The sequence below is a fragment of the Suricata suricatta genome, chromosome 11 (assembly GCF_006229205.1).
Source record: "Suricata suricatta isolate VVHF042 chromosome 11, meerkat_22Aug2017_6uvM2_HiC, whole genome shotgun sequence".
NCBI classification, from domain to species: Eukaryota; Metazoa; Chordata; class Mammalia; order Carnivora; family Herpestidae; genus Suricata; species Suricata suricatta.
The window spans coordinates 96639077-96666723 of NC_043710.1; the positions used below are offsets into that span (position 1 = coordinate 96639077).

Consider the following 27647-nt stretch of genomic DNA (forward strand, 5'->3'; position numbering starts at 1 on the left):
GTTCGCGTCCGGGTCAGAGCGAGCCTCCTGCCCTCCGACTGTGTGAGTGGTGGTGGTGCCGCGCTGTCCGCGTTCGCATCCAGGTGCTTGCGAGCCGCGGTGTCCCCCGACCGGGAGCGCCCCCGGCCCCGGGCGGAGAACGAGGAGGGGGCCTGGCGGCGGGCTGCGGCCGCGCTGGGCCGCGCTGGGGCGGGCTGGCGGCCCCGCTCCTGCGCCTGCTGCTGTCCCTGGGACCCAGGTGCCGGCACTGAGGCGTCCCCGGCGGACAGCGACCCCCTTCCCGGGCTCCCCGGGCCGCCCCACCGGGGAGGGCGGAAGATGCCGGTGAAGAAGAAGAGAAAATCTCCTGGGGTGGCAGCGGCAGTGGCAGAAGACGGAGCCCTCAAGAAGTGTAAAATCTCCAGGTATCACGTCCCCCCGCCCCCACCCAGCCTTCCGTGTTCCCCCGTTAGTGGGTGTCCGGGGGTCGGGCCCGGGGGTGAGTTCCGTTCACACCGCCGACGGCGCCTCGTGCTCTGAGTGGGCGCTCCGGCGCCCGGGGCTGTCCCACTGCCCCCATTCCCCGCGCTCTTCCAGACCTGGACGGGCGTGCAGACCGGCGGAAGGGTCGCCTCCGGAATTTCTCCGGCGAAGGGGGGCGGTGCGGAGCGGAGTGGTGTGGCGCCGATCTCCGCCGGGGTGGGAGGGAGAGCTCCACGCTGAGGACTCGCAGCCGCCCGAGCCGGAAGGTCCCAGCAGGAAGCCCGTTTTCTGGAAGTCTAGGGCCTCCACCTGCGCCAAGTCCGTGTGCGCGGCGTCGGGAAGGCCCTGCTCGCGCTTCCGTGTCCGGGCGTTGAGGGTGCTGTTCGCTGTCTACAGAATCATTAACAATCTGGTCCCTATTTTACTCGGTACCCACCCCCCGCCCCGGAGAAAAAGAGAAAATAAAGCCAAGCTGTAATTATGGCTCTTTGATCCCGCTGTGGCGTGTCCTTGAGGCGGCCCAGCAACGCCGTGTGCTGCACAGAATCCGCAGGCTAGGTGGGAGAGGGGTGGTTTTGAACCCGTTCCTTGGGTGTCTGAGGGAGTAAGTTGAGGCGCTGCCATGGAAGGAAGACGGTGGTCCGCGTTGTGGACGTGATGCTAGCGCTCTCTCCTTGCAGAGAGATGTGCCTAATACGGAAGGACTCAGTCTCCTCTTCCTTTTTCCCCGCTGCACCGCGTTTAGCTAAGAGCCTGTGAACGATGACACGGCTTTCCGACCCGTTCCGGTAACTAACCCCAGAACTCGGGAAACGTACAAGTTAGCTTCCATTCCTCTCCCTTGTGGGCGTCCTCGGTGCACAAGCGTACAAGCGGCCGAGTTACCTACATTGAGCACGTTACCAGAGCCGAGCGAGGCTCCGTTCTGTCAGCCTAAAACTTCACGTGCGACACTTCATTTGTTAGGGTCCTCGGTGGCCGAGGCCACAGCGCTTCTGGGTTCTTGTGCGGGTGTAAATAAATGTTTGAGTCCTCGAGAAAAGGTCCTCGGAGGTTCATTAAGCCCTAAAGGCCACTTATGAACTTCCCAACTTTTAATGATTTTATGGAAAAGATGGACTTTGGCATTAAGTAGCTTTGGCTCAATTATTTGTACAATTATTGTCTATTTGTACAAATATCTTTCGTTTTTGTTTTCAATCTGTGGAATTTAATTATACTATTGGATCCTAACTCATCTTTTACCTTTAATTATATTTAAGTTTGGCAGATGATCAACAACTGTTAATATGTATATATTTTTTTAAATATTGGTTCATGAAGTATCAAAATATACTTTGTGAGATTTTATTTTAGAATGTATGTCTGTTTTACAGAAACACAATTTTCATGCAGATCAGAAGAATCGCTGTGAAGATTTTTGCTTTCGCAGCTCTTAGTCCTGTGTTGAGACCATTAGGTTGAACTTCCATGTGGTCATTTGAAATCTGGGGAAATGATTTTAGCTGTTATTGGACTTTGATAGTGAGCAAAAGTAGCATTTCGGCTTTGTAAGCAAGAAAATTTTACATACAAACTACTGTTTCCAATTGCAAATACTATACAACTCCAGTTTGTTTCCTATAATACCAGTGGTAAAAAAAAAAAAAATACTTTGTTTAGTTTGAATTGAAGTAGTTCATGTTGCATGTAGCTTTTCACTGAAAGTTGAGACTTGATAAAATTCTTAGGCATTTGTGTGTTTTCTAAGCTATTGCAGATCCCAACCCCCTGCTAGACTAATAAGTGGAGAGGAACATTTTTCAAGCAAGAAGTGCCTGGCTTGGTTTTATGAGTATGCAGGTAATGAAATTAATATAAGAAGATATCAGTCACATGCTTTAAAAAGTGTTTTGGTTCATTCATTTAACAAATTATTTATTACAGGCCTGCTTTGTGTTAGTGCTGTGACCTGGGATCAGGGTCAAGACTGACGATTCTGGGTAGGCTAAGAATTTGGTGCCACGTCAGGATGCTTCCTCTTTAAACATATAAATATAGTTCAGCATATACTAAGAGAGGAGTGAAAGTCACTCTTAATTTAATTTGTAAACAGATAAGTTTATTGGATTATGTCCATTGGCTCAAGTAGAGTTGATATTCTAGAAAACGAAGTGTATAATAAAACATTTTATACTTTATGTAATTCTTATTTTTCTTTTCCATAATCTATTGAAAATTTTCTGGACCCAAAGTGACATTTTCTGAGACTTTTCAGAAACAGTAAAAGATTTAAAATGCAGATACGTCATGGCACAGCACGTTTGCCCTTTGATAATTGCTGTTTAGCCCTTTAGTTCAACCATAAGTGGGGTAATACATAAGAAGGAAAACACTGATGTGATACAGTGTGATAAATGCCGTATTAGGAAGACGTACTGGGATAGTTCATAGGAATATGTAACCCAGCTTCGTGTCAGGAGGGCTTTTGAAGGAGCTGTGACTTAAGCTAAATCCTGCAGGTGGTGGGCATAAAGCTCTGGGCCCCTTCCCACTTATTCCTAACTTGTTCATATATATGTATGAAAACATTTTTTCCCCCTTAGAATCTAGGTTTTGGTCTTCTGGAATTCATGATTTCATGGCTTCGCATTCCTCCTTTTGTCACTATCATTCTCAGTGGCTAACGAAGAACAGTGTAGATGCAGTTACTCTTACATTTCATGCTAATCGGTTAAGGTCTAAAGTATACTCTGAACTTGAAGTATGACTTTGGTATGGAAGTAAGATGTAACTTGAAATCAGCTGAATCCCCAAAGTATAATTTAAAAATTGTTTAGTAACAGGACAGATTCTTTCTAGACCAGAAACACTGCTATTACTGGCATCCCAAGACAATGTCTAACCCAAATTAAGTTAAAGGGATTCATTTCTTACTGACCTCCATTTAAAATGTTGACCCATTATTGAAAATGCCAGTTTTACTGGAATTTATGATATAGAATCAAAAAGTCACTCATCTTACTTCACTTGTAAAAAGATTCCATAAGATACCATAAAATTAGTCCATTTTTTCCATTTATGCTTATTTGTATTAGCATAATTGGGACTTTGGTGAGTAGCATGAGATTCTAAGTAGCTAAACATTGCTAAACATTTGCTAGCATATTTGTAATAGTCAACATAGTAACTGCTATCTCTATTTCAAAAATCGTAATTGTATAATATGTCCTTAAAATTGTTTTATCAAGTAGGCGGTGTTGTTACCCCTTTTAGAGATGAGAAAACTGAGGCTGAGATTGAGTAATTGGCCCAGGATCACACAGTAACAGGAACTCGGATTCAGATTTAGGTCACTCTTTTGCAGAACCTGTGCTTTTAATGAGTACTGTCTTGTCATTTCTGTTTCCAGTATGTACATAGCAACTGATTTCCTTCTACAAAGAAATATTAGTAAGTGCACTTGAGGGCAGTTTATCTTATGTATTGAACGATTCATTCAGTAAACGCTTCCTGAGCATTTTCTGTATGTCAGGCACTGATCAGTGTTGGGGACACAGTAGTGAATGAGTTAGGCAAGATCCCTCCCTGCCTTTGGGGGGCTTGACTTCTAGTGGGGAAGACAGTAAATAGGTAAGTAGGCAAGATAAATATAGATTGCGGAGGGTTATAAAGGTAAAAATATAGTGCAGTGTAGGGAGACAAAGTAGAAAGTTTGGATGGCCTTTCAAGTAGGGTGATACAGAAGCCTCTCTAGCCATGACTCTGGGCAGAGACCTAACTGACCAGGAGGAAGCAGCTATTTGCCAAATGAACAGTAGGTGTTCTGTCTTAAAATAGGGGTATCCCTTGTTAAAATGGAGACAGTGATTGTGCCTTATGAAAATAATACAAGTAAAGCACTTTAGCACAGTCCCTGGAATGTGGTCAGAACTCACAAGCATAAGCCATTGTTAAAAGAGTAATAGCATTACAGCATTAGATGGACTGGCTGTGTTTTTACAGTACTGCTCCAGAATTAACAGTGTAGCTCCTGTGTAGCTCATGGTGGATGTGTGTGTGTCATTCACTGAGCGCAGTTTTCTTTCCTAAGGGTCTACTATGGGTGGCATAGTATTACACCCTGCAGATAGCGCTGGAAACATTGTATGGTTATTAAAAAAAGGAAAAGAAAGAAAATTGATTTTTTTAAGTATAAAACATTTTAGCAAGGATTTGGTTCTTTGGTGAACAAAAACATGGAAAATGAAAAGGCACTTTTAAAATCTTACAGAGAACCCAAAAGAGGATAGAATTGCTTAGTTTAATAAAATTCTCCGTTTGTAGATTGAGCTAAATAATTTCAGAAACTTCTTAAGTTGAATGGAAACCTATTTTTTGCCTAAGAGTTAAATTCAGCCCCGAAGTAGATTTATTGGAAGAGTATTTCAGAAAGTAAAACTAACATCATGCGGTCTGGGAAAAGAACATTGGTATTGACCTAGTTTTAGATTTTGATTTGTTATTATTTGCATTGCTTTGGGAAAGTCACTGAACATTTACAGAAAGGTCTTGTGTATATCTTATATATTTCCTTATAACATAATTTAATTTGAATCTCATCAAATTTTAACCACTGATCAATTCCCCAGTTTCTAGGAGACTGTGTTTCATGATAGTGACATATTTCTTGGTGACAGCTCTTCACCTTTGTCTTGTGATTACTATTGATGGCAGCTCTCAAATATATATTGAGAAGTGAAAGGTGAAAGCCCTATAATTATCACCCTTTCATCTTTTAACACCTCACCGCATAAATAAATGCAGTACTTATTTAAACCGAAAAATTAAATAAGGGTTTTGGTTTCAGACCATATTTTAACATCCTCTTAGCAGTGTGGATCTTGTCTGAAGCCACAGGAATATATTGGCACATGGCCTGGACGGTTGTATTCTTCTGTTAGGACAAACTATAGAGTGTGGATTTCTTTTTTTTTTCTTCTTTAATCTTTTAATGTTTATTTACTTTGGAGAGAGAAAGACAGAATGCAGGTGGAGGAGGGGCAGAGAGAGGTGGAGACACAGAATCTGAAGTAGGCTCCATGCTCTGAACTGTCAGCACAGAGCCGGATGCAGGGCTCAAACCCATGAACCATGGGACCATGATCTGAGCCGAAGTCAGACGCTCAGTTGACTGAGCCACCCAGGCACCCCTAGAGCATGGATTTCATGCTGTACTTGTGAACGAATGATGGTGGGCGTGCCCCCCGAGCAGCCATGGTCTGGCTTGTGATTTATAAAGCCTGGAGTGTTTTTACAAGTTCTTAAGAAAGGAAAACAAGGGATTTGGGGGTTACTGTAACAATAATATTTCAAGACTGTTTTCAAACATCAAATGTAATAGCATATTTCTATATTCACAATTACTTTAAATAATTGGTTCAGTCTTTGTATAACAGAAAGGACAGTATATATGATATGTGTATATACTGCAAAGTGATCACAGTAAGTCTAGTTGATATCTGTCCCCACACATGGTTATATGTTTTTCTCTCATGATGAGTACTTTTAAGACCTAACTCGCATAGGAGCTTTCCAGTGTAACAATATGGTAGTATTAATTTCCGTCGTCAAGCTGTACATCACAGCCCCGGGGCTTACCTGCTTTATAACTAGACGTTTGTACCTTTTGACCACCTTCATCCATTTTGCCCAATACCCCGTCCCTGCCTCTGTTCTCTGAATATATGAGTTTGGGGTGCTTGTTTTTGCTTGTTTGTAGATTCCACAAATAAGTGACATCATATGTTATTTGTCTTTGACTTACTTCACTTAATGCTCCCAAGGTTTGTCCATGCTGTCACAAATTTGTTACAGTTTTACCAAGTTACAGAAGAGACCCAGCAGTGATGTAATTACTATCTTTTGGGAATCTCATAACGTAAAAAATAGGAGAATTGGTGTATTGATTTATATTTAGTGTTACTGAGGGAGAAAAATAAGAAACAAGCTAAGTATCATTAAGTTTTGGACAAATGGTAGACATAAGCTAAGTAAGAAATTATTGTATATTATTATATATGTTAAGGTGGCATAACTAATGCTTTGCTGCATATTTTAGAACCAAGATAATTAAAGAAAAAAGGAGTTTCCTTAAGTTGTTATCTCCATAACATATATCCTTGTAAAGTATTTAATTTTATTCGGTTGTATTTCAAAAGGGTAATAAATGATCTTCTGTTTTAGTAAGAAAACAAGTATTCTTTGCTTAATGTCTTGAATCATGGGTTGGGCCTACATGTTCTAATAGAATTTCATATGCTTCTTTATATTTATGCATAGCCAAAAATTTTCTTCAAAGAATCTCTCATGAATGTTTTTTTTTTTAATGGATAGGTTCAAGTTACTGTTCAGATAAGTGACTGATGTTTTTTCTTTCCTTAATTTCATTTTGTAATGTGGTATTTAAAGAATATTTCAAAAATTTTACAATTTAACTCATACAGCAAATATTTATATTTTATCAAAGATCTGTCAAAATTCAAATTTAGTTATTTATTAAAAATGTTATGGTATATTCATAGATGCCTTTAGAAAAATGGCTTATGTATTATGTTGATAATAAATTATAACAAAATATATAAATTATTTTTGTCTTTGAAGGTCCTGATGAAGTTGTAGGGCCAGAAGGAATGGAAAAGTTTTGTGAAGACATTGGTGTTGAACCTGAAAATGTATGTTTTATTTCTAAGTAGAATGAAATACAAGTGGGATATAGCATATTTGTAAATTTCTAAAAATCGGGACACTTTAATCTTATGCCAAGATTTTGTTTCATGTTTAATACTGTAGATTTTCATTTAAGGTATTTTTAATCAAGTTAAGTTGGGCACTGTTCTCTTTCTTGATAGAAATGTCATTTGTGATAGAGTGAGAGAGATTCTAACTTCAGAAACTGTTAGAACTTTTTACTTTTAAGAAATTGGCCCATCTAAATTTTCTTCAGAGTTAATAATTCCAAAGGTTATACTCTAATAGTTGAAGGATGGAAATAGTTGTATAAAAATGCTCTCCATGATAAAATATAGACATGATTATCTCTGTGCTGACTTTTCCCCTATCCTTTATGTTCTGTTCTTTCCAGATTATTATGTTAGTTTTAGCGTGGAAATTGGAGGCTGAAAGCATGGGATTTTTTACCAAGGAAGAATGGTTAAAGGGGATGACTTCATTACAGTAAGACATTTTTTTAAAAAACAAATTTGCTGGCCTATTTGAAGATCTTAATTGATACTTTGTGCTTCATAATTTTTAGAAGTAAGGTTTCACCTTAAATAATCAAATGGGTTTGATCTGTAACAATCAGTTAGGGTTTGATAAAATTTATATTGTGGTCTTGGCAAAATGAACGGGTAACCCCATCTTTGATTTTCTCTGAGAAGCTTGTACAGTCCTATTAAACTAATGGGCTGTTTGTGGGTGAATTAGGGGTCTGCTATCAAAAGTTGTTGACTCATAGATTGTTTGAGCAATAAGTTATTTACTTCTCTGAATATAGAGTTCTGCCATGGAAAGAGTTTGTTCTTCGAGCGGCCCCAAGCTCTGGGGCCTCTTCAATTTTATGCTTGATTTTGAAAAGAAATCCAAAGATAGAGTTACATGGCACTTTTATTGTTTCTTTTTTTGCCAAATTAATCTTATAAAGAACAAAAGTAGAAAGGTTGTATGGCTCCCTGAAGCCTTTAGCTGTGTTCTAGTCACAAACGCACAGAGGCTCCCTCTGAACTCCTGTGATTGTGAAAGTTACAGAATTGCTTCTTGATAAAAATAATTTGATTTTGACTTTCCAGCGTAAAGTGTGCTTAGTTGCAGAATCAGTAATTATGTGTTATTTTTAAATTATGTCATGTTCCTAATATTCATGCAGGATGTTACTAATTATTAACATTCTAAAATAGAGGAAGCATTAATTTATAGTATTTTTGAGCCAAGAACTGGGGATTAATTAGCCATGTGGTTTCCTGTTATGGGTATGCTTTTATTAATACATTGAACAATTTTCTATTACTTGTTTGTGTGTCCTTACATTTCAGAATACCTTGGTTATTTTTTTTAAGTGTTCATTTGGAACTTAAATTTTTTATATTTGGATTTTCAGCATCTAATGCTTTGTAATATTCCTTTTTAACCAATGTTAACATATAACTATTTTATAGATATAGATATTTTAGGTAAAAATCATTGCTTATATGAGCCAAATTATAATTTCTAAAATACAACATAAAATCAACCCTGTCATTTCAATTACTTGTAGGTGAGATAAGGAGTCAGACTCACGGAGGTAAAGAAAATGTTCACCTAGGTTTATATAGCTGCTAACTGTCAGAGCTGGGACCTAGAATTGAAATTTCCTCATCACCAGTCTAGCATACTGTACTTTGTGTCATGTTTCTGTATGTACGTTATCATTCTTTATAAAATACAGGACTGTTACTGCCTTTTCAAATCATTCATCTAAGGTGTCATAACTGACCAATTAAAATGATGTTGATTCTGAAATTCTTGGAAATAGCCTTCAATTAGCTTCTGAGAGGAAGATAAAATATACATAGAAGTATGGGAAGAATATAAACGGGTTTTCATGTAGTTTATTCTGTTTTATTGAAATCTGCATCAGTTATAACATGGCTTATGCATTGTAAGCCATTTCAGTTGGCACTATGACAGCTTTTTGTACTACTCCTGAAGTTTTTGTATATTGCTTTTTTGAATATCCCAGTTTGTATATTTTAAAATCAAAAAGTTTGTTGTTATTTATGTTTCTGCATAACTTGATATAACACAAAGAGCTTTTGTGTAACAAAAATGTGTAAATACAAAGCATTTCTAATAATTATTCTTAAGTAATTAGCATATGGCTTTGGGTATAAGAATAGAAATTGATTTAACCCTTGAACTTATGTTTTATTAGCACATCTTTTCTATAGGAAGTTCACAGGCTACACAAAATAAAAGCAATTATTTAACACTTAAAAAAATTGACCCAGAGGTTTGCGTTTCACTAATTTATTCTCTCCTGCCTGTTTGCCTACAACTCTGTGTTGTAGGGCCTTGGAGCTGCTCAAATTAGGCAAGTGCTCTTGACTGGGAAGATAGGTTTTTTCCCCTCCATGATCTAGATTGTTATGTGAAATACAGAGTATCTTTTATCAATTAGTTATGTCTTATTACTCCCTAAATTTCCTTATAAAAAATTTTGCTGAGGAATACAGTAGTTTAAAATTTAAACTGAGAGACAAAAGAATATATGTAAGTCTTAATTTTTTATTTTATAGTTGGCCTTGTATGTTTGGTGTTAAATTGACATATAATCATAAAATGTAAACCTTCACAGACTTGATTCCCTTTCTAGATTTTCCATATTTTAAGGATTTTATTTGACCTGGGCATGGTTATTTTGTGGTCCCTACATTGTCTTAATATATTTATCAGTTGTTTCAAAATAGTTCATATTAACCCTTTAGGCTCAGCTGAAGAATAGAAACTGTGGTAGTTAAAACATACACTGTGGTCAAGGATAGTAGACAGTAATAGCCATGAGTAATTAAAACCTGTAATTATATGTGCTGATCAGTGCTCAGAATATTGTTGTACATTGATTTATATTAAGGCTATTTATTCATGCAGACTTTTCATAACTGGATTGCCTTTTTTGTGTGAAAGAAGCTGTGGGTATGAGTTTGTACGTAACTAGACTAGAATGGCCATCTTGTAGGTGTCAGAAGGTGCCATTGCCCTATCTCTTCCAGGGATTTTGCTCTTTGTAATATCCATCATTGTAATTGGATTGGATTGGATAGATATTTATGTTAAGTACCTGTGTTGTGCAAGGTACTGTGCCTCTTAACTGGCGATCCCAAGGAAACTGGAGATGTGGCTCCTACCCTTGGTTAACACGCCGAGAGGGCAGGGGCGCCATCGAAATCCTGTGAATCCAAGTCAGTGTGACAGGTGCTAGCATAAAAGTATAGCATACTGTGGATTCATAGCTGGTAATGAGGTGAATACAGGAGAACCTTCATACAGGGATCACTGAACTGGGCCTTGAAGAATGATTAGGATGGTGATGGTTCAGGATCCAGGGAAACGTTATTTCTGGAGAGGAAATTGTGAGCAGAGCCTGGGAAAGGAAAGTAGTCTAGATTGTTATAATGGAAGGTACATAAAGAAAATGGATAGAATTGGTCTGCGTTCCAGGTAGTGAGGGTAATGGCTGCACGATGGAGGGCCTAGGCCAGCCTGTGTGCTAGGTCGTGGGATACCTCCGAGGTTGGGAGGTAGCTGCGCAGTTGTTTTACGTTCTGTACTCGCATACTCTTGTGAAAACGGCAGGCCTAACCCCAGCCCCCACCCCGGGAAGACACATGGTGTGGCGTGTGCACTTCCCTCTTCCTCGTGTTTGTGAGTGCAAGAGTCCATGGGTACTTCACATTTATACTGGGACACCGTGCTGGCTGGAGCAGAGAGCTCTCCCTAAGTCTGCCCGCTGAAAGTGAGGTTGGAGCAAGGGTGAGAGAAATACCGAGGTGGTGGAGAACACTGTCCTTGGTAGTGATCTTGAGAAAACCATCAGGAAGCTAGCTTCTGATGGGGATGGAAGTAACTCAGCTGCCTGTCGGTAGATTACAAGTTGTGCACTTTCTGGTCTCTGTACTGAGCCCTGGACTTGAGGATTAAAGGCAGTGGTCTGGCTTGACTTTATTTAGGGGGAGAGATGGGGAGCATCTCTCTGATTTTCCCATGGGATGGGGTGCTCTGGTACGTGTGGGGTGTGACTGCCATTTACTTAGCATTTGGGGCCCAACTACTGGTTGCCATTAGCATTCTTCTCTTCTGCTCTCCTGAGAGTCATCTTGACAGTTTCACACCAGGGGTGTCATTTTTTGTTCTAGTCAATCGACCTTATTCAGAGAGAGTTCTAAATACAGAACTTTGTGGATAAAATTCTTCCTGTTACAGAATGGGGTGTCACAGCATACTTATTGGGACTTCACTAATTAAGGAAGAGAAGCTCACTTAGAGTTAATACATAAATGGTAATTTCTTCTCAGTTTAGAGGTCTTTAATGAAGCAGAAATTTAAAAGCCTCCCTTGTTAATCACATGTTTAGCAATACTTAGGAGATTAACATCCAAGTCCTAATATTGAAATTTAAACCTGTCTCCACTCATTCTAACCTCAGTGGCCTTGGAGAATGGTATCTTGTTGTGCTAGTGTTCCCTAAAATCTGTGGGGTTTTATTTAGTTGTCATTTAAAAAACTATCCCTTGCTTTCCATGATATACTACTTAAATATGCATTTCTTTTTACTTCTAGGGAAATATTCTTTCTAAACCTCCCAAGTTATGAGGTGGAACATTATTAATTTCTGAGTCTATTTTGGACCAGGTTAAATGTAACAATTGAAATGTGTTCACCACTTTTGTGAGGTCTGTTCACAGTCTATGATACCAATAATAAATGTGCAAGTTTGTACTTTTTTTTTCTCTCTCTTCTCCAAGAAAACATTACTTGTTCCTTTTTCAGTTAGATCTTTCTTTGCTCAAGATTTAGGTAGACCATTAGGAATGGTGTGGGCTAGTTTGGACAGAGACACCAGTGTGATTTTTAAGGTGATTGTTAAGGTATTTACCTCAAAAGGAGCATCTCACCTGAGAACTGTTGTCAGCATTTAACTTGTGTATTCTGATTTAATCTCATGGTTGTCAATTGTTGTTATTTTAAAACAGAGGAAAACGAGGCTGAAAGGATTAAGTAGCTTTCCTGAAGCCACGTGTGTGGAAACTGAGACTTTGCAGTTTTACAGTTTTACCAGGTCTGTCTCTGTCTGACTTGCAACTTTGTTCTTCACCTCATCTCCGTCTTAAGCTAACTGGACAGTGGGGGGTGGGGGGGGGTCATCCTAAATAATACTGTGCTCTGTGTACCTGTGGAGTGTTATTTGCAAAAGACTCATTTTATTTGGCTTCTTTTCTCCTTGGTAATTTGTAAGTCACCACTTACAGACTTTATAATTTTGTTTGAACTACAATTTCCTACTAACTTTTCCCCAGGTAGGGATTTTGAAACCTTTTATAATTAAATAACTATATACTTTGTGGCTTATTTTTGGTATTCATACTTCTGTTTAACAAATAGTTGTGGGGAGCTTATGCACAGTAGGCCCTGAAGAAAGATATCAAACCCTGGTGGTCATGAGAGGAAGGGCTGAATGGTGGGCAGCACCCTTTATTGTATTTGTCTTTCTGAGTCTCGGGTGTACTAAGGTTTTCAGTGAGAGTCTGTGTGAAAATGTGCATCACAATATTAAAAAGTATGGGAAAAACACTTCTTCAGGAAGCTACAAAGATTTAGAAGATAAGGCCTCCTAAGATAGATCATCACAAGGGAGATACTGGCTCCCTAAAATGCAGAACCCTCTGAATTTCATCAGCTGGTAACGCTGGAGAGCGTGAAGACACCCAGATTTCCAAACCGCATTATAGGCACTACGTATAATCTGAGAGTTCGTTTTGTTTTTTTTACATATCCTTCTGGTAGAAGTTAACTGCATTTTCAGTGCCATTAAAGCTTTATTTTTCACATAATGAAGAATGTTTGTGCTGACAAAAGCCACTTAATGAAATAGTAAATAATAAGTTTTTAATAAATAATAAGAATCTTTTCTTGTTTCTGCATGAAATATATTATGCACTCATTCGTACATAGGAACTAGGCCCCAGAAAATTGAATGGTTAACCTATCCAAATTTTGATGGCCCTATGGTAGACAAAATGTGCAAAGAAACCATTTATCATGTAAAACACTTAAATGCAGGATAAAATATAAAAACGTATTGTAAAAAGCATTGACTGTAAATTAAGGGACATAATCAGAGGCCAGAAATGACAAGAGATGGTGGTACCGTAGGAATATATGGAGCTGACATTTACCTTAAGGTTACTATCTGTTTCTAGTCACCTAGAGTCTGGTCATTAACCTGTGGTGCATATTCTGAATAGGAGACAAAATTGTAAGGCCTGGGTAGGTTGAGAATCAGATCTAAAACTCATATTAACTCACTGATGTCACCTGTACCCAGTAGATGGAGATGTGATTGCTTGCGCTTGGTTCTGCATACAGTGAAGGGCTTATTCCCAAGAGAATTCTTATCAAAAATTCTTTTTTTAATAGTTTATTATCAAATTGGTTTCCATATAACACCCAGTGCTTCTCCCCACAAGTGCCCCCCACCATGACCATCACCCCCCCTCCTTCCCCCTTCAGTCCATGGTTCATTTTCAGGATTCAGTAGTCTTCCATGATCTGTGTCCCTCACTCTCCCCCGCTCTCTTTCCCCCTTCCTCACCCCATGATCCCCTGCAAGGTCTCTCCTGTTAGACCTATGAGTGCAAACATATGGTATCTATCCTTCTCTGCCTGACTTATTTCACTTAGCATGACACTCTCAAGGTCCATCCACTTTGCTACAAATGGCCATATGTCATTCTTCCTCATTGCCATATAGTACTCCATTGTGTATATATGCCACATCTTCTTGATCCATTCATCAATTGATGGACATTTAGGCTCTTTCCATGATTTGGCTATTGTAGGAAGTGCCGCTATGAACATTGGGGTACATGTGCTCCTATGCATCAGCACTTCTGCATCCCTTGGGTAAATCCATAGCAGTGTTATTGCTGGGTCATAGGGGAGTTCTATGGATAGTTTTTTGAGGAACCTCCACACTGTTTTCCAGAGCTGCTGCACCAGTTTACATTCCCACCAACAGTGTAGGAGGGGGTCTGTTTCTCCACACCCTCACCAGCATCTATAGTCTCTTGATTTGTTCATTTTAGCGACTCTGACTGGTGTGCGGTGGTATCTCAGTGTGGTTTTGATTTGTATTTCCCTGATAATGAGTGACGCTGAGCATCGTTTAATGTGCCTGTTGGCCATCTGGATATCTTCTTTGGAGAAGTGTCTATTCAGGTCTTCTGCCCATTTCTTCACTGGATCATTCATTTTTCGTGTATGGAGTTTTAGTGAGCTCCTTGTATATTTTGGATACTAGCCCAAAAATTCTTTATCACACACATAAAAGGCTGGAATTGATTATTTGTATGACACAAGCCAAAAATGTATTTACAAATGTCCCAGGTAAGTAGTATTTTCATGTACATAGTGGAAGTGATTCTTATGTACAGGAATGCATTTTAAACAGAAGCCTCAATTTCTGCAGAAAAAGGTTCAGTTTTCATTGATTAACAGTCATAAATCACTAAGCATATTGGGAAACATCCTAAATTTCAGAATTAGACTCTTTTAAGACTAGAATTTTGAATTATCTTCTCAGCATAAAATAAACTATATTTAATGTGTTTAAAGAATAAAGAATGGTCTCAGATGATCAGATTTCAAATGCATAATTAAATCTCTGAAAGTGGAAAACATTAAAGATTTAAAACTCAACGGATGAGTTACAAAGGAAAAGGGTATAGATAAAGTAAGAATTGGTGACTACAGTATCTGAGGAAAATAGGAAAGAATAAGGGACATAGTAGAGAATTTTTCCTACTGTTGAGTTTTCTGTGTATTTTAGCTGTAAGCCCTTCATCAGGCATGTGGGCTGCAGTTACTTTCTCCCACTATGCAGCTTGTGTTTTTGGCCTCTTAGAATGGAAGGACTTTGGCAGAGCCAAAGTTTTAAATTTTGATGAACTTCACTTGATCAGTCTTTCCTTCTGTGAATTGTGTTTTGATGTCAAATCCAATAATCCTTTCCCTAGATCCTGAGAATTTTATCTTCTTTTCTTTTTCTGGAAAGGTTTATATTTGTGTATTTTACATTTACATTTAGAGTTCATTTCTTTAAAAGGTGAGAGACAGGTTTTGGTTTATTCTTTGCCTACAGATATCCACTTGCTCCACCGTTTGTTTGTTGAAAAAGATCTTTTCTCCCTTGAATTGCTTTTGTACCTTGCCCAGTATCAGTTGGACATACTGGCGCGTAGGTGTGTCTCCAGGTTCTCTGTTCTGTTATTCTGTGTTTTAATCCTCTTCCAGTACCACACAGTGCTGCTGTATACGAACTCTTGAAATCACAGAGACTGGTTGACCTCTTTTCAAAATTGTTCTAGCTCTTCCAAAAATTTTAGGATGCTCATCTTTTTACCTACAAAGATCTTATTGAAATTTTGGTTAAACTACATAATGAATTTCGGGAGAATGGATTACTGTTTTGAGTCTTTGAATACGTGCAAGATAGATAGGTCTCTTTTTTGGTGTTTGATTTCTTCCATTTATGTAGTTTTCAGCATACAGATTCTGTACATGTTGTTTTAGAATTACATGTAAATATTTTGTTTTTATTTTGAGCCATTATAAGTGGTATTGTATTTTTAATTCTAATATCCATGTATTCATTCCTAAAATGTAGAAATACAATTGATTTTTGTATGGTTGTATTGTATCCTATGATGTTGCTGAACTCACTTATTCTGAGTTTATATGTATATGTGTCTTCCTTGGGTTGTCTACCTAGACAGTCATGTCATATGATTATAATACAAAATAGGGACATAGGGACAGTTTTGTTTCTTTTCTGGTCTTATATGTCTTTTATTTCCTTTTCTTGATGTACTGCATTGGCTGGGACTTCTCGCGTTGTGTTGAATAACCCTAGTGAGAGTGGACATCCTTTCCTTTGCTCCCCAGCTTAGAGGTAATTCATTCTTTTACTACAGAGTTTGTTAGCTGTAGGTTGTCTGTAGATGCTCCGTATCAAGTTGAGGGAGTTGCTCTCTGTTCATGTTCTGTGACTTTACATGAGTGAATGTTAAATATTTATTTTAAGTGCTTTTTCAATCATTTAATCATGTAGTTTTTCTTCTTTTAGAGTGTTAATATTGCAGTTACACTGATTGGTTTTTGAATACTAGATCAGTTTGCATACCTGGAATAAATCCCACTTGGTTATGGTCTATAATTATTTTATATACTGCTGAATTCTTTTAGTTAACATTTTGTTAACTAAAACATGAAGAGTATTGGTTTGTTGTTGGTTTTTTTTCTTATTTATTTCTTGGGGTATAATACACATAACATTGTTTGTTTTAGGTGTACAACGTACCGATTCAATGTGAATTTTGGGAAATGATTACCACAGTAAGTCTAGTTAACATCCATCATCATACATAGTTACAATTTTTTTTCTTGTGAATTTTTTTTTGATACTGCCTTTAATTGGTTTTGGTATCAAGGTAAATCTGGCTTTATAACAGGAGTTGGGAAATTTTTCCTTATAATTTATTTTTTGCAAGGTAGAGCATAGAATTCGTCTTCCAGAGATTGGTAGCATTCTCCGTGAAACCATATGAACCTACAGGCTTCTTTTTCAGAATTTTTGATATTTTGAATTTGATTTTTTAAGTTACAAGGCTACCTAAATTACTATTTATTTCAGATCATTGTATCAAATTATTTGTTTTATATTGTGTGTTAGGGTAGTTTTTGTTTTTCAAAGAATTGGTCTATTTTGTCTAAATGGCCATATTTATATCCTTTTGATATCTACAGGTCTGTAATGGTATCTTTTGTTTCATTCCTGATGTTGATAATTTTTGTCTTCACTTTTTTGTTATTCTTGCTAGAGACTTGCTGGTGTTACTGACTTTTTCCAAAAAATTCAGCTCTTCGTTTCATTGATTTTTCTCTCATTGTTTTTTTCAGTTTTACTGATTTCTGCTGTTAACCTACTTTCTCGTGCTTGCTTTCAGTTTATTTTGCTCTTCTTTCTCTAGATTCTGAAGATGGGATGCTTAGATTATTAATTGAGATTTTTTTTTCTCTCTTATAATATTTGCATTTAGTTGTGTGAATTTTCCCCTTAGCTCTAGGATCCTGCTTTAGGATCTCAACAAAATTTGAGTTGTGTTTTTATTTTCATTGCGTTCCATTTTCATTGAGTTTCCATTGAGACTTGGTCTCACCTGTGGATTATTTAGGAGTTTGTTGTTTAGATTCTAAGTGTTTTGAGATTTTGCTGTTATCTTCTTGTTACTTCTATTTTGGTTTCATTGTCGTCAGACAACATATCCTGCATGATTTCAGTTCTTTTATATTTGTCAACCTTTTCTTGATAGCTCAGGCTGTGGTATCTCCTGGTTTCTGTTGTACAGACACCTGAAAAGAAAACGTGTTTTGTTGTCACTGAGTGGCATGTTCTATATGTTCTGTTAGTGCCAGGTAGATCTTGTTGGTTGATGGTGTTGAATTCTTTGCTGATTGAGTGTCTAGTTCTGTTGTTGACCGAGGAGTGTTGAAATCTCTATCAATAATTGAATATTTGTTTATTTCTCCTCTTCTTTAGGTTGTTGCTTCACTTTGCAGTTCTGTTGTTTGACACATACACTTTTAGAATTGTTGCATCTACTGGGGCGCCTGGGTGGCTCAGTTGGCTGAGAGTCCAAGTCTTGATTTCAGCTCAAATCAAGATCTCATGGTTGTGAGATTGAGCCTTGTGTCAGTCAGGCTCCATACTCTCAGCTTCGATTCTCTGTCTCTCTTTCCTCTGCCCTCACTGCCTGGTTGCATGTGCTTGCTCACTCTTTCTAAAACAAACAAACTAACTAATTGTTAACATATTTTTGGTGGATTGGCCTTTACTATTACGTAATATTCTTCTGTGTTCTGATCATTTTCTTGGCTCAGAAGTCTACGTTAGCCGATATCAATAAAGCTGCTCTTCCTTTTTTTGGTTACTGTTTCCAGAATATGTCCATTTTCACCTTTTATTTTCAGTCTGCCTATGTTGTGTTTGAAGTCCATTCATTTCTTCTAGATAGCATAGAGTTGGGTCATTTTGGTTTCATTGGTTTTTTTGATCTGCTCTGTTAATCTCTGGGCCTAATTGGTACAGACTACTTAACATTTAATATAATTATTGATACATTAAGGTTTAAGTCTGCCCTGTATTTTACAATTCAAATGTTTCCATTTGGGGCTTTTTTTTGTTGTTGTATTTCTTTTCCTACACTCACTGTTTCTTTGCTGAAACTTTCTACATTTTCACTTGATTTATTGTGTCCATAATTGTTCATTGAAGCATTTTCTTCATAGCTGTTTTAAAATCTGCATCAGATAATTTTAAACACATCTTGTCATTTCCGGATTTGCACATATTGTCCCTCTTTTGCCATTTTGGTTGTTGGTATGATAAATACAAAGTATTATGTCATGAAACTCTGGGTCATATGTAAACCTTCATTTTACCTAGCTTTCTTTACCACCACCACCTCCTCAGGAGGAGCGACTTCTTCATCACTGTTAGTAGGCGGGAGAGTTCACACCCCCAGGAGAACTGGGTGACACTGGTGACTAGGTGACAGTGTAGCCCCGCCTCCTCACAGGCCTCTTCTGACACAGCCCCAGGGCACTGCTCCTTACCACCTGCTTGGAGTGTGAGTCTGCATCTTTATGTGGTTCCCACTGGCACTGTGTGAGGTGGAAGCTGGATGAAGGGGGGGGGGGGGTCTACTTATATCCTGGTGAGGGTGGACCATTCAAGTCTTCAATCAGTCTGCTGGCATGGGTGGGCTTTGAGCTGGCTTTTTCTGGGGTATTTGAATGGAGAAGAGTGTTCTACGCTTGCTTTCTTGCTAGGCTGCTAGATTTCTGCTAGAGGGAGAGCAAGCTTTTGTAGGGACTTTTCTGTTTCTGTCTACCCTGTTGGCTTTTCTGATTTGCTGACTCCTTCATCTCCAGGTCTGGGGGAGAAAAGGCAAAAGAAAACCCAGGAAGCTCCACACTGTATTGTTCCTGAGAATCTTTCAGAGTTCTCTCAGTCTTCCGTTTGTTTTATGTATGATGTCTCTGGCTTTCAGTAGAATGAGCAGGAGACTGGGGGGAAAGTACAATTACCTAATCTTCCTGGAAGCATAAGGTATTTGTCTGCTAAAAAATAAAAAAAATCCTTCTGTCCCCACCCCACACTGTTTAGTGTCACTTTCCTCTGCTCCCTATTAAAAAAATTTTTTTAATGATGTATTTACTTTGAGAGACAGCGTGGGCAGGGGAGGGTCAGAGAGAGAGGGGGAGATTCAGAACCCAAGGCAGCTGTCAGCACAGAGCCTGACACAGGGCTCAAACCCACAAACCGTGAGATCATGACCTGAGCCACAGTTGGACGCCTAACTGACTGAGCCACCCAGGCGCCCCTCCTCTGCTTCCTATTAGAACCAGATACATAGAAAGCATTTGTGTATATACTTAACCCCTTGAAAAATGCAAGAATTTTTATTGAAGCCTGGAAATTTTTATAAACATTTATAAAATTTATAAATTTTATAAATGTTATAAAACTCTAGATCTTATTTTTTAAGGTAATTTATTTTCAGAGGAGGGAGAGTATCAGAGAGAGAGGGAGAGAATCCTAAGCAGCCTCTCTTTTGTCAGTGTAGAGCCTGACATCGGGCTCAATCCCATGAACTGTGAGATCATGCCCTGAGCCAAAACCAAGAGTTGGACACCCATCTGACAGCTACCCAGGTGCCCCAACTCTGGACCTTATTTAAACATTCTGTTTGAGCTGGCTGCCACCAGCACCACCTCAGCAGGAGAGGGCAGAAAGCATGGGAGCTCCTGCACAGTCCCATAGCTGCGTGTAACTGTTGACTTCCCTAGAATTTACCAGCCTACTGGTGCTTGGAAGCCTTACCCATAACGTAAACAGTCAAATAACATATTTTGTATGTTAAATGTATTATATACTATATTCTTATAATAAAGTAAGAGAAAAGAAATGCTCTTAATACTATCAAGAAAATATATTTACAGCACTATACTGTACTTACCGGGAAAAAAATCCTCATATAAGTGGACCCACATGGTTTAAAACTGTGTTGTTCAAGGGTCACTTTTACTTATTTTATCTGATTCCCCTCTTCTTGGTGTCTCCTAAACCTGTTCTAGTAAGACTTTATCTCTACCACTCCTCTGAAACCATCATGTCAAGGCATCATTTACAAGTGAATAATCAAAGCAATACTATTTATCAGAACTGGGGTGAAGCTTTAGTTGTACTTAGAGGAAAATCTGTAGTCTTTTTTTTTTTTTAAATAATTTTTTAATGTTTTTATTTACTTTTGATAGAGAGAGAGACAGAGCATGAGAGGGGGAGGGCAGAGAGAGAAGGAGACACAGAACCAGAAGCAGGCTCCAGGCTCTGAGCTAGCTGTCAGCACAGAGCCTGATGCGGGACTCGAACCCACAAATGTGAGATCTGACCTGAGCCGAAGTCGGAGGCTCAACCGACTGAGCCACCCAGGCGCCCCAGGAAAATCTGTAGTCTTAAATGCTACATTAAAAGAGAAATTGGGGTGCCTGGGTGGCTCAGTCAATTGAATGTCCGACTTGGGCTCAGGTCATGATCTCACAGCTCGTGGGTTTGCGCCCCACTTCGGGGTCTGTGCTAACAGCTCAGAGCCTGCTTCAGATTCTGTCTGCATCTCTCTGCCCCTCCCCAGCTCTCTCTCTCTCTCTCTCTCTCTCTCTCTCTCTCTCTCTCTCTCTCTCTCTCAAAAAATAAACATTAAAGAAAACTAAAAAAAATGAGAAAGCTTCAAACCAAATAAACTATTATCAAACTTAATAAGTTAGGGAAAGAATCAATCTGAAGAAGAGGAGATAAAAAGATGTTTAGACATTAGTAAAAGAGAAAGCAAACCTGCAGTTGAAATAATTAGGAAATTCTGGCAAGATGATTAAGAAAAACAGAAAGCAAAAATAAATAAAAATACAGACTTTTCAGCTGATTTTGGCCAAATGCTAATTCTAATGTTCGGTAAGCTTTTTCAGAAAATAGAAAAAAAGAGTAATTGTCATTTCATTTTCTGAGGTTTATGCTGTGAGCGTATCAAAATTAATAAAGTGTGAAGGAATGAAATTTACAAGCAAGTCTTACTTATGAACACAGCAAAAAAATCTAGCAATGTATGAAACAGGTAACAGACATTACCCAGTTTGGCTTATTCTAGGAATGCAAGGTTTAATCAACATTAGAAATTTATCCAAGGGGCGCCTGGGGGGTGGCTCAGTCGGTTAAGCGTCCGGTGTTGGCTCAGGTCATGATCTCACAGTTCATGTGTTAGAGCCCTGTGTCAGGCTCTGTGCTGACAGCTAGCTCAGAGCCTGGAGCCTGCTTCTGATTCTCTATCTCCATCTCTCTCTGCCCTTCCCTGCTCGCACTCTGTCTCTCAAAAATAAATAAAAGGCATAAAAAATTAAAAAAAAATTTATCCAAAAGGCTTAAACCTTAATAAAGTTAGAAGTCACATTGTTGGTTTAGAATAGTGAAGGTCTTAGTTAAATGTGGGAGTGCTGGATGTCTTTGGTACATGATGAGAAGTAAAAGTCAGTTGTGGGAGGAATACTGCGGTCACATTAGGTGGCGTGACCCATGTACTGAAAGGGAGTCAGGTGACTGCTTAGTGACGGCAACACGTGGGGCAGGTTTTGGTGAGTGTTTTGTCAGAATGTTGGAGGGAGCGCTGTTGCAGGTAGAAGCTGTGATCTGTGCTGACACAAACATAGCTGTGGCCTCGGTGAATGGTGAGTGCCTTGTGACTAGGGCACAGGGGCGTGGTGACCTGGTTCTTGCTGAGCAATGGAATTTATGTCCGCCCCTGAGAGTCAGAGCGTCTGTGAGTGTCCGTGAGCATTCTCTGTACTTTATATTTAGTGTCTCATCTTTAGAGAAAACACCGGGAACTTGTTTGCGTTCTTTGGCATCTATACCTTATTTGAGGTCAGGTGCTGCCACCGATTTACCTTGGTGTTTAGTCACTAAAAATGTAGGGATCTGAATTTATGACTGAAGCATTAATATAATATGTTAATTTTCTCGGGTTAGATCCTGAATTTCTAAAACCACTAATGGATAATCTCTTTTCACCAAGCTGTGCCTGAGAATTTTCCAGTGAAATCTGTGACACAGGCCTGGTTAATCTCCTTTGTTCTGCCATCTTTTGAACTTTACATGTAGTAAAAGCACATCTTCACGCATCTCTTCTTAAGACATTTGTGATTATATTGGAGTTTTTGATTGAGTTGTATTTTGTTTTTAACGGAAGGTCACTGGACTGAACTTTCATTGATTGCCAGGTTTTCTCTTTTTTTCCATCTTCCCTTTTTATCCCATTCATAGGTACAAGGCAATTAAGTTTTTAATAACTGTAAATTTGTAAATCAGATTTTTAAACCTAGATTAATTCATAGATGCACTCGCTTTCTTCTTAACACATTTCTTCTGACCCTGAATGACGATTTTATTTAATTTTATGGATGATATAATGTATTTGGCTTTTTTAATTTAAGGTGTGACTGCACAGAAAAGTTACAGAACAAATTTGACTTTTTGCGCTCACAGTTGAATGATATTTCTTCGTTTAAGAATATCTACAGATATGCCTTTGATTTTGCAAGGGTAGGTGGAATTTCCATGTTTTGTAATTGTAACATTTTTTAAATCTCGAAATCACACTTAGGAAACTTTTTTACTTCCATTGTAGGATAAAGATCAGAGAAGCCTTGATATCGATACCGCTAAGTCTATGCTCGCCTTGCTGCTTGGAAGGACGTGGCCGCTGTTCTCAGTGTTTTACCAGTACCTGGAGGTATATGTGCTGTGCTCTTCCATGAGTAGTCCATGTTAGTTCTAAAACATCCTCTGAAAATACACCTTTAAGTGAGGGAAAAGAAATGGACTTTTAAATGCTGTGCTTTTAAGAAAATCTTAAGTAAAAAGTTTCTGATAAAATGTGTATACATACACCGTCATTTTTAGACACAAGCTCATGTTCATTAATATATTCTGTACTGAGACACTTTGATTCCAGCCCTGCCTCCCCACCCCCAATAAAAAAAAATGAACATCAAGAAATATGTTTTAGCAAGGACGTTTTTCATGCAAAATTAGTTTCTTCGGTTTTTGACAGAAAATTGATGCTCATGTACAAATATAAAGCTTCTAAATCAGGTTTCAGGTTTCTTTGTAATTACAGGATCTTGAGCTAATAGCCACATAAGGGAACTAATTGTGTAGTACTAAAACTTTCCTTTCCGCTTGGGTTCAATATACATAATTAAAATTTATGTCTACAAATATGAAAATGACTATAATTATTTAAATGTACTGACAACTTTAAAATGTCTGCTGAATTTATGAAGTAAAGTTTAGCATAGCACCTACCTCCGGCAGTGGTCTTAAGCTACTGTTTGGTTTTTTTTCCCACTGCTTTTTTGATTTTATGTTTTTGTGCCTTTTCAAAGGTGTAGATCTCAATGTTTCTAGAATACAGACACTGTTGGTTTTTGCTTTGAAAATGATTTCTCATGAAGCCGTTTATCATAGCAAATTCCTTGAGTAATTTTGTTGAAAGCTTCTGCTGAGAGGTGATATGACAGGGACTTGAGTGAGGGTTTTGGGTACATTTAGATCTTTAAGCCTGGTAGAGCAGGCTTAGGAAAGGCTAATAAAGTATATGTTTTTGATGGGGAAGTTACCACTCTTCCTCCTATTAGTTTGAGGCAAAAATAAATAGGACTGAATCTAAAAATATTCACCTCTAAAAGGAGCTGAGAGAACTAAGTATTTTCATCACTTGTTATGGGGAGGGTGTTTGACACTGCTTAGAATTAAGTTTTATCCCTGGTAAGCAAATGAAGAAATGGGCTCTGCTGTTGACTGATGTTCCCAAGGTCACTTAAGTGACACAAGTGGGATTTTAACCCAAGCCAGTATTCTTTCTACTGCCTGCAAAATGGCAACTTCGGAATGTGGCTAAACATTGAATGTCACGCAGAGGAGTGGTGTGCTGGGAAGTGGCGCAAGGGAACTTCGTGCACGTAGGATACGCTGTATAACTTGATTTCAGTGACGGCTGCAGAAGTGCATATGCGGGAGACACCCAACCAGGTTTTATCCGATTGGTACCTTGGACTCTGAATCCGATTAGTACCTTTGGTGCTCCTATTATTTCTCAAAAATGAAAGAAAGATAAAAAAGAAGTAGATTGGATGATGTTAACATGTGAATATCCCTGAGGATTGTCTTAGAAGCCCCAAGTAATTAGGGGAGTGAATGCTTTAAGAAAGACCAGATCACAAAAAAGTGGTATAGCTAGGTTTAAGTCAAGGCCTAATAGATAATGTTTGTTCTGTATTCCAAACATTTGTATCGTTTTCTACAGCAATCAAAGTATCGTGTTATGAACAAAGATCAGTGGTACAATGTGTTAGAATTCAGCAGAACTGTCCATGCAGATCTTAGTAACTACGATGAAGATGGTGCTTGTAAGTATAATGCTGTGTTTTCCCGTGACAGTAAAGTTCTGTAAGCGGTTACATGAGAACACGCGTTTGGGTAGTGGTACCATAAAGGATTCAAACTTCGTAACAGTAACTTTTTATGTCATCATGTTGAAGGTGTGGGAGAGGGCTTAGATTGAGTGGTATTATAAAGTCTCTGGTGATAAGTAGAATGTTTCCAGTCTCTCAGAAATGTAATGGAACATCATAGGTCAGTTTAAATGATAATTTCTGCATCTAAAAGCTAAAATTCTGCTTTATTGCCGTCCCTGACATTTTCCTCTGGAAGAAAAGAACAGTAATGATTTAAAAAAGAGGAAAGCTAAACAGCAAGTACAGTAGAAAAATCTTCAGGGTTAATCATAGCACCCCCTGATGGCATAGCAGATAATGTCAAAATTACTTCCCTCGCAGATGCCTGAGTAAAACAATTGATGAAATACCAATTTTCAATCATTAAAGTTAAAATATCTGTCCATACTCTTCAATGGAAAGGGCAGAATGCCCTAGAACAGATCTTTAAAGTACATTATAGGATACATTCCTATAAAAGTAAATCAAAATGTGGACTTCTTTCTGCAGCACTGAAGATCATACAAAATGCTGAAGAAAGGATAACGTTATTCTCCTTGTAGTTAATATTGGGACCTCTCCCCCAGAATGTTCTAAAGTCAGTAATTCTTTAGAAACAATACATTGGTAGCAGCAGTAAGCTGGCAGGCAGGCCTACACATGTGTATATTCATGTGTGTTTGAGTCAACATATAAAACAGTTTTTTAATAAGAATATAGCTTCCAGGTTTGTTTGAAAAGATCGAAAATCTGATATAACTCCCTGGAGTTAGTGATGGAAGCCAGGTAGTAGCTCGTGTCAGACTTGCATCTCACTTGGCTGGCCCGTAGCTTTGCCAGCCGCCAGGGTGCGTTCTGGTTGCCATTATGATTCTGCCTGTCTGCCGATTTTCTTAGAGTAGAGAAGTACATCGATGAAAAACGAGAGAAAGACCATTGAGGGGTATGTGTTTAAAGAAAACTAGGGACAGCATACTTTTTTCTGGCAGTGAGTTTCCCCCTCTTTAAGCAAAAAGAGTGAGCTCATTTAAGGAATGGCTTCTGTAAAGGAAATTGAGTTTGGACACCCTGCTTTACACAAGTATCTTTATAATTTTTTTAATTTTTAATTTTTTTTAGTGTTTATTTTTGAGAGAGAGAGAGAGAGAGAGACAGTGCACAGATCGGGGAGGGGCAGAGAGAGAGACACACATACAGAATCCAAAGCAGGTTCCAGGCTGTGAGCTGTCAGCACAGAACCCGACATGGGGCTCGAACTCAGGAACTGTGAGATCATGACCCGAGCCAAAGTCCGGCGCTTAACCCACTGAGCCACCCAGGTGCCCCTCAAATCTTTTTTTAGAATAGTTTTTATGTCAGGTATTCATTAGGCACTTGCTTTGTGTTTAGATTTATAGTCGGTCCTGTTACTGGAACAATAGAAGTCTCTTATATGGCCACCCCTTCAACAGGCTTACAGGCTCTTCATGAGGCAACATAGAAAGATGTTAAACACTTTTCATATTCCTTAATATCAGTAACAGAATCCTGTGAGCATTTAGACAAAAGGAGAGGTTAATCTTGACTTAGTTATTGGAGAGTTCTTACAACATTGCAACCTTGCAAAGGAAGTTGCAGTGAATACAACCTTCCCTTGTGGAAAGTCCCTTCTGTCAGAAAAGACAAGGCTGAGAGAAAAGGACACTAAGCAGACAGCTGGAAGGGAAAGACGCCGGAGGCAGTGGGGGGGTCTGTCCCCATCACCTTCAGAGCTCAGGGAGAGTGTGTTTATAGTGACAGGGGTGAGTGAGTTCACTGAATCTAACAAAAAGTGCTTCTTTACTTCTAGGGCCTGTTCTTCTCGATGAATTTGTTGAGTGGCAAAAAATCCGTCAAACATCATAGCAAGAATTCTTGTGGAGAAAATGCAAACCTTCTGATGCCCACGTGTGTACAGGTTGATGAGATGAGGAAGAATCCGAAGGGAGCATTTTCATTCTTGTGAAAGACTTCTCATAGTACTTTGTTTTCCTTTTTTTTAAAGGAAGTTTTCTTGTTACATGTGATGGGCATTGAGCCACACCTCTTCTGAGACTGAATATCCAAGTTTTTGTTTTGGGTTATGTTTATAACATTTATTTCAGAACAATAAAGATTCAGATTTGTGACAAAGGCCTTACAGTGAAGATGTCCCTTGAGTGTCAGAGTGGTATTTATTTTTGTAAATTTTCATTCTTGAATTTTGGAGGATCTTTCTTGCCATGAATTTGGAATTTTAAAGATTTTGAACAACCTCACTAGTTGGCATTACGGTCTGCTGACGGTACGGCTCATACATTCATCTGCGTGCTCTTAGGAGGAGTGTTGGCTTCACTTCTAGGATAACGGTTTTCTGGTACAGCAGATAAACACATTCCTGGATACTGGGGGCTCTCCAGCTTGCAGCTCTGGTTTTCTGTGAAAGTACTATGGTCCTTTGCACATACTTTATCTGAAAAGTTAAAAATTGGATACATTAAGTCCAGCTGTTTTGTTTCCTAACCATTAAATAGTTTGGTCAATAAGTGTAAGTCAGCATTGCATATATATTCTTAATGTAACCTAAGCTTTCTGTGTTCTGTCATTAGTTTAAAAGTTCTATCTCTATTTGAAAGAGCAAGTGTCATGTATAAATGGTCTCAAAATTAGCCTTACAAGAGAATCAAGACGAGTATTAAAGTTGTGTCATCATCACTGTTGTATATGTGATATCTAACTGTCATCTTGTG

General features: G+C 38.6%; 1 protein-coding gene across 3 annotated transcripts; it reads left to right on the top strand.

Annotated features, from left to right (window-relative positions):
• DCUN1D5 (defective in cullin neddylation 1 domain containing 5) lies at positions 1–27443 on the top strand. Of its 3 annotated transcripts, XM_029956424.1 has the most exons (8): positions 1–404; positions 2213–2304; positions 7084–7154; positions 7565–7656; positions 22837–22945; positions 23031–23135; positions 24711–24813; positions 26729–27443. In XM_029956424.1, the coding sequence occupies exons 1-8, from the start codon at positions 319–321 to the stop codon at positions 26782–26784; spliced, it is 714 nt and encodes a 237-aa protein (XP_029812284.1). In that variant the 5' UTR covers positions 1–318; the 3' UTR covers positions 26785–27443. The 3 variants fall into 3 exon arrangements, with proteins under 3 accessions (XP_029812284.1, XP_029812285.1, XP_029812286.1); XM_029956425.1 differs by lacking the exon at positions 2213–2304 and having other exon boundaries at positions 321–404; XM_029956426.1 differs by lacking the exons at positions 1–404; positions 2213–2304; positions 7565–7656 and having other exon boundaries at positions 7079–7154.
• Positions 27444–27647: the final 204 nt, after the last annotated feature.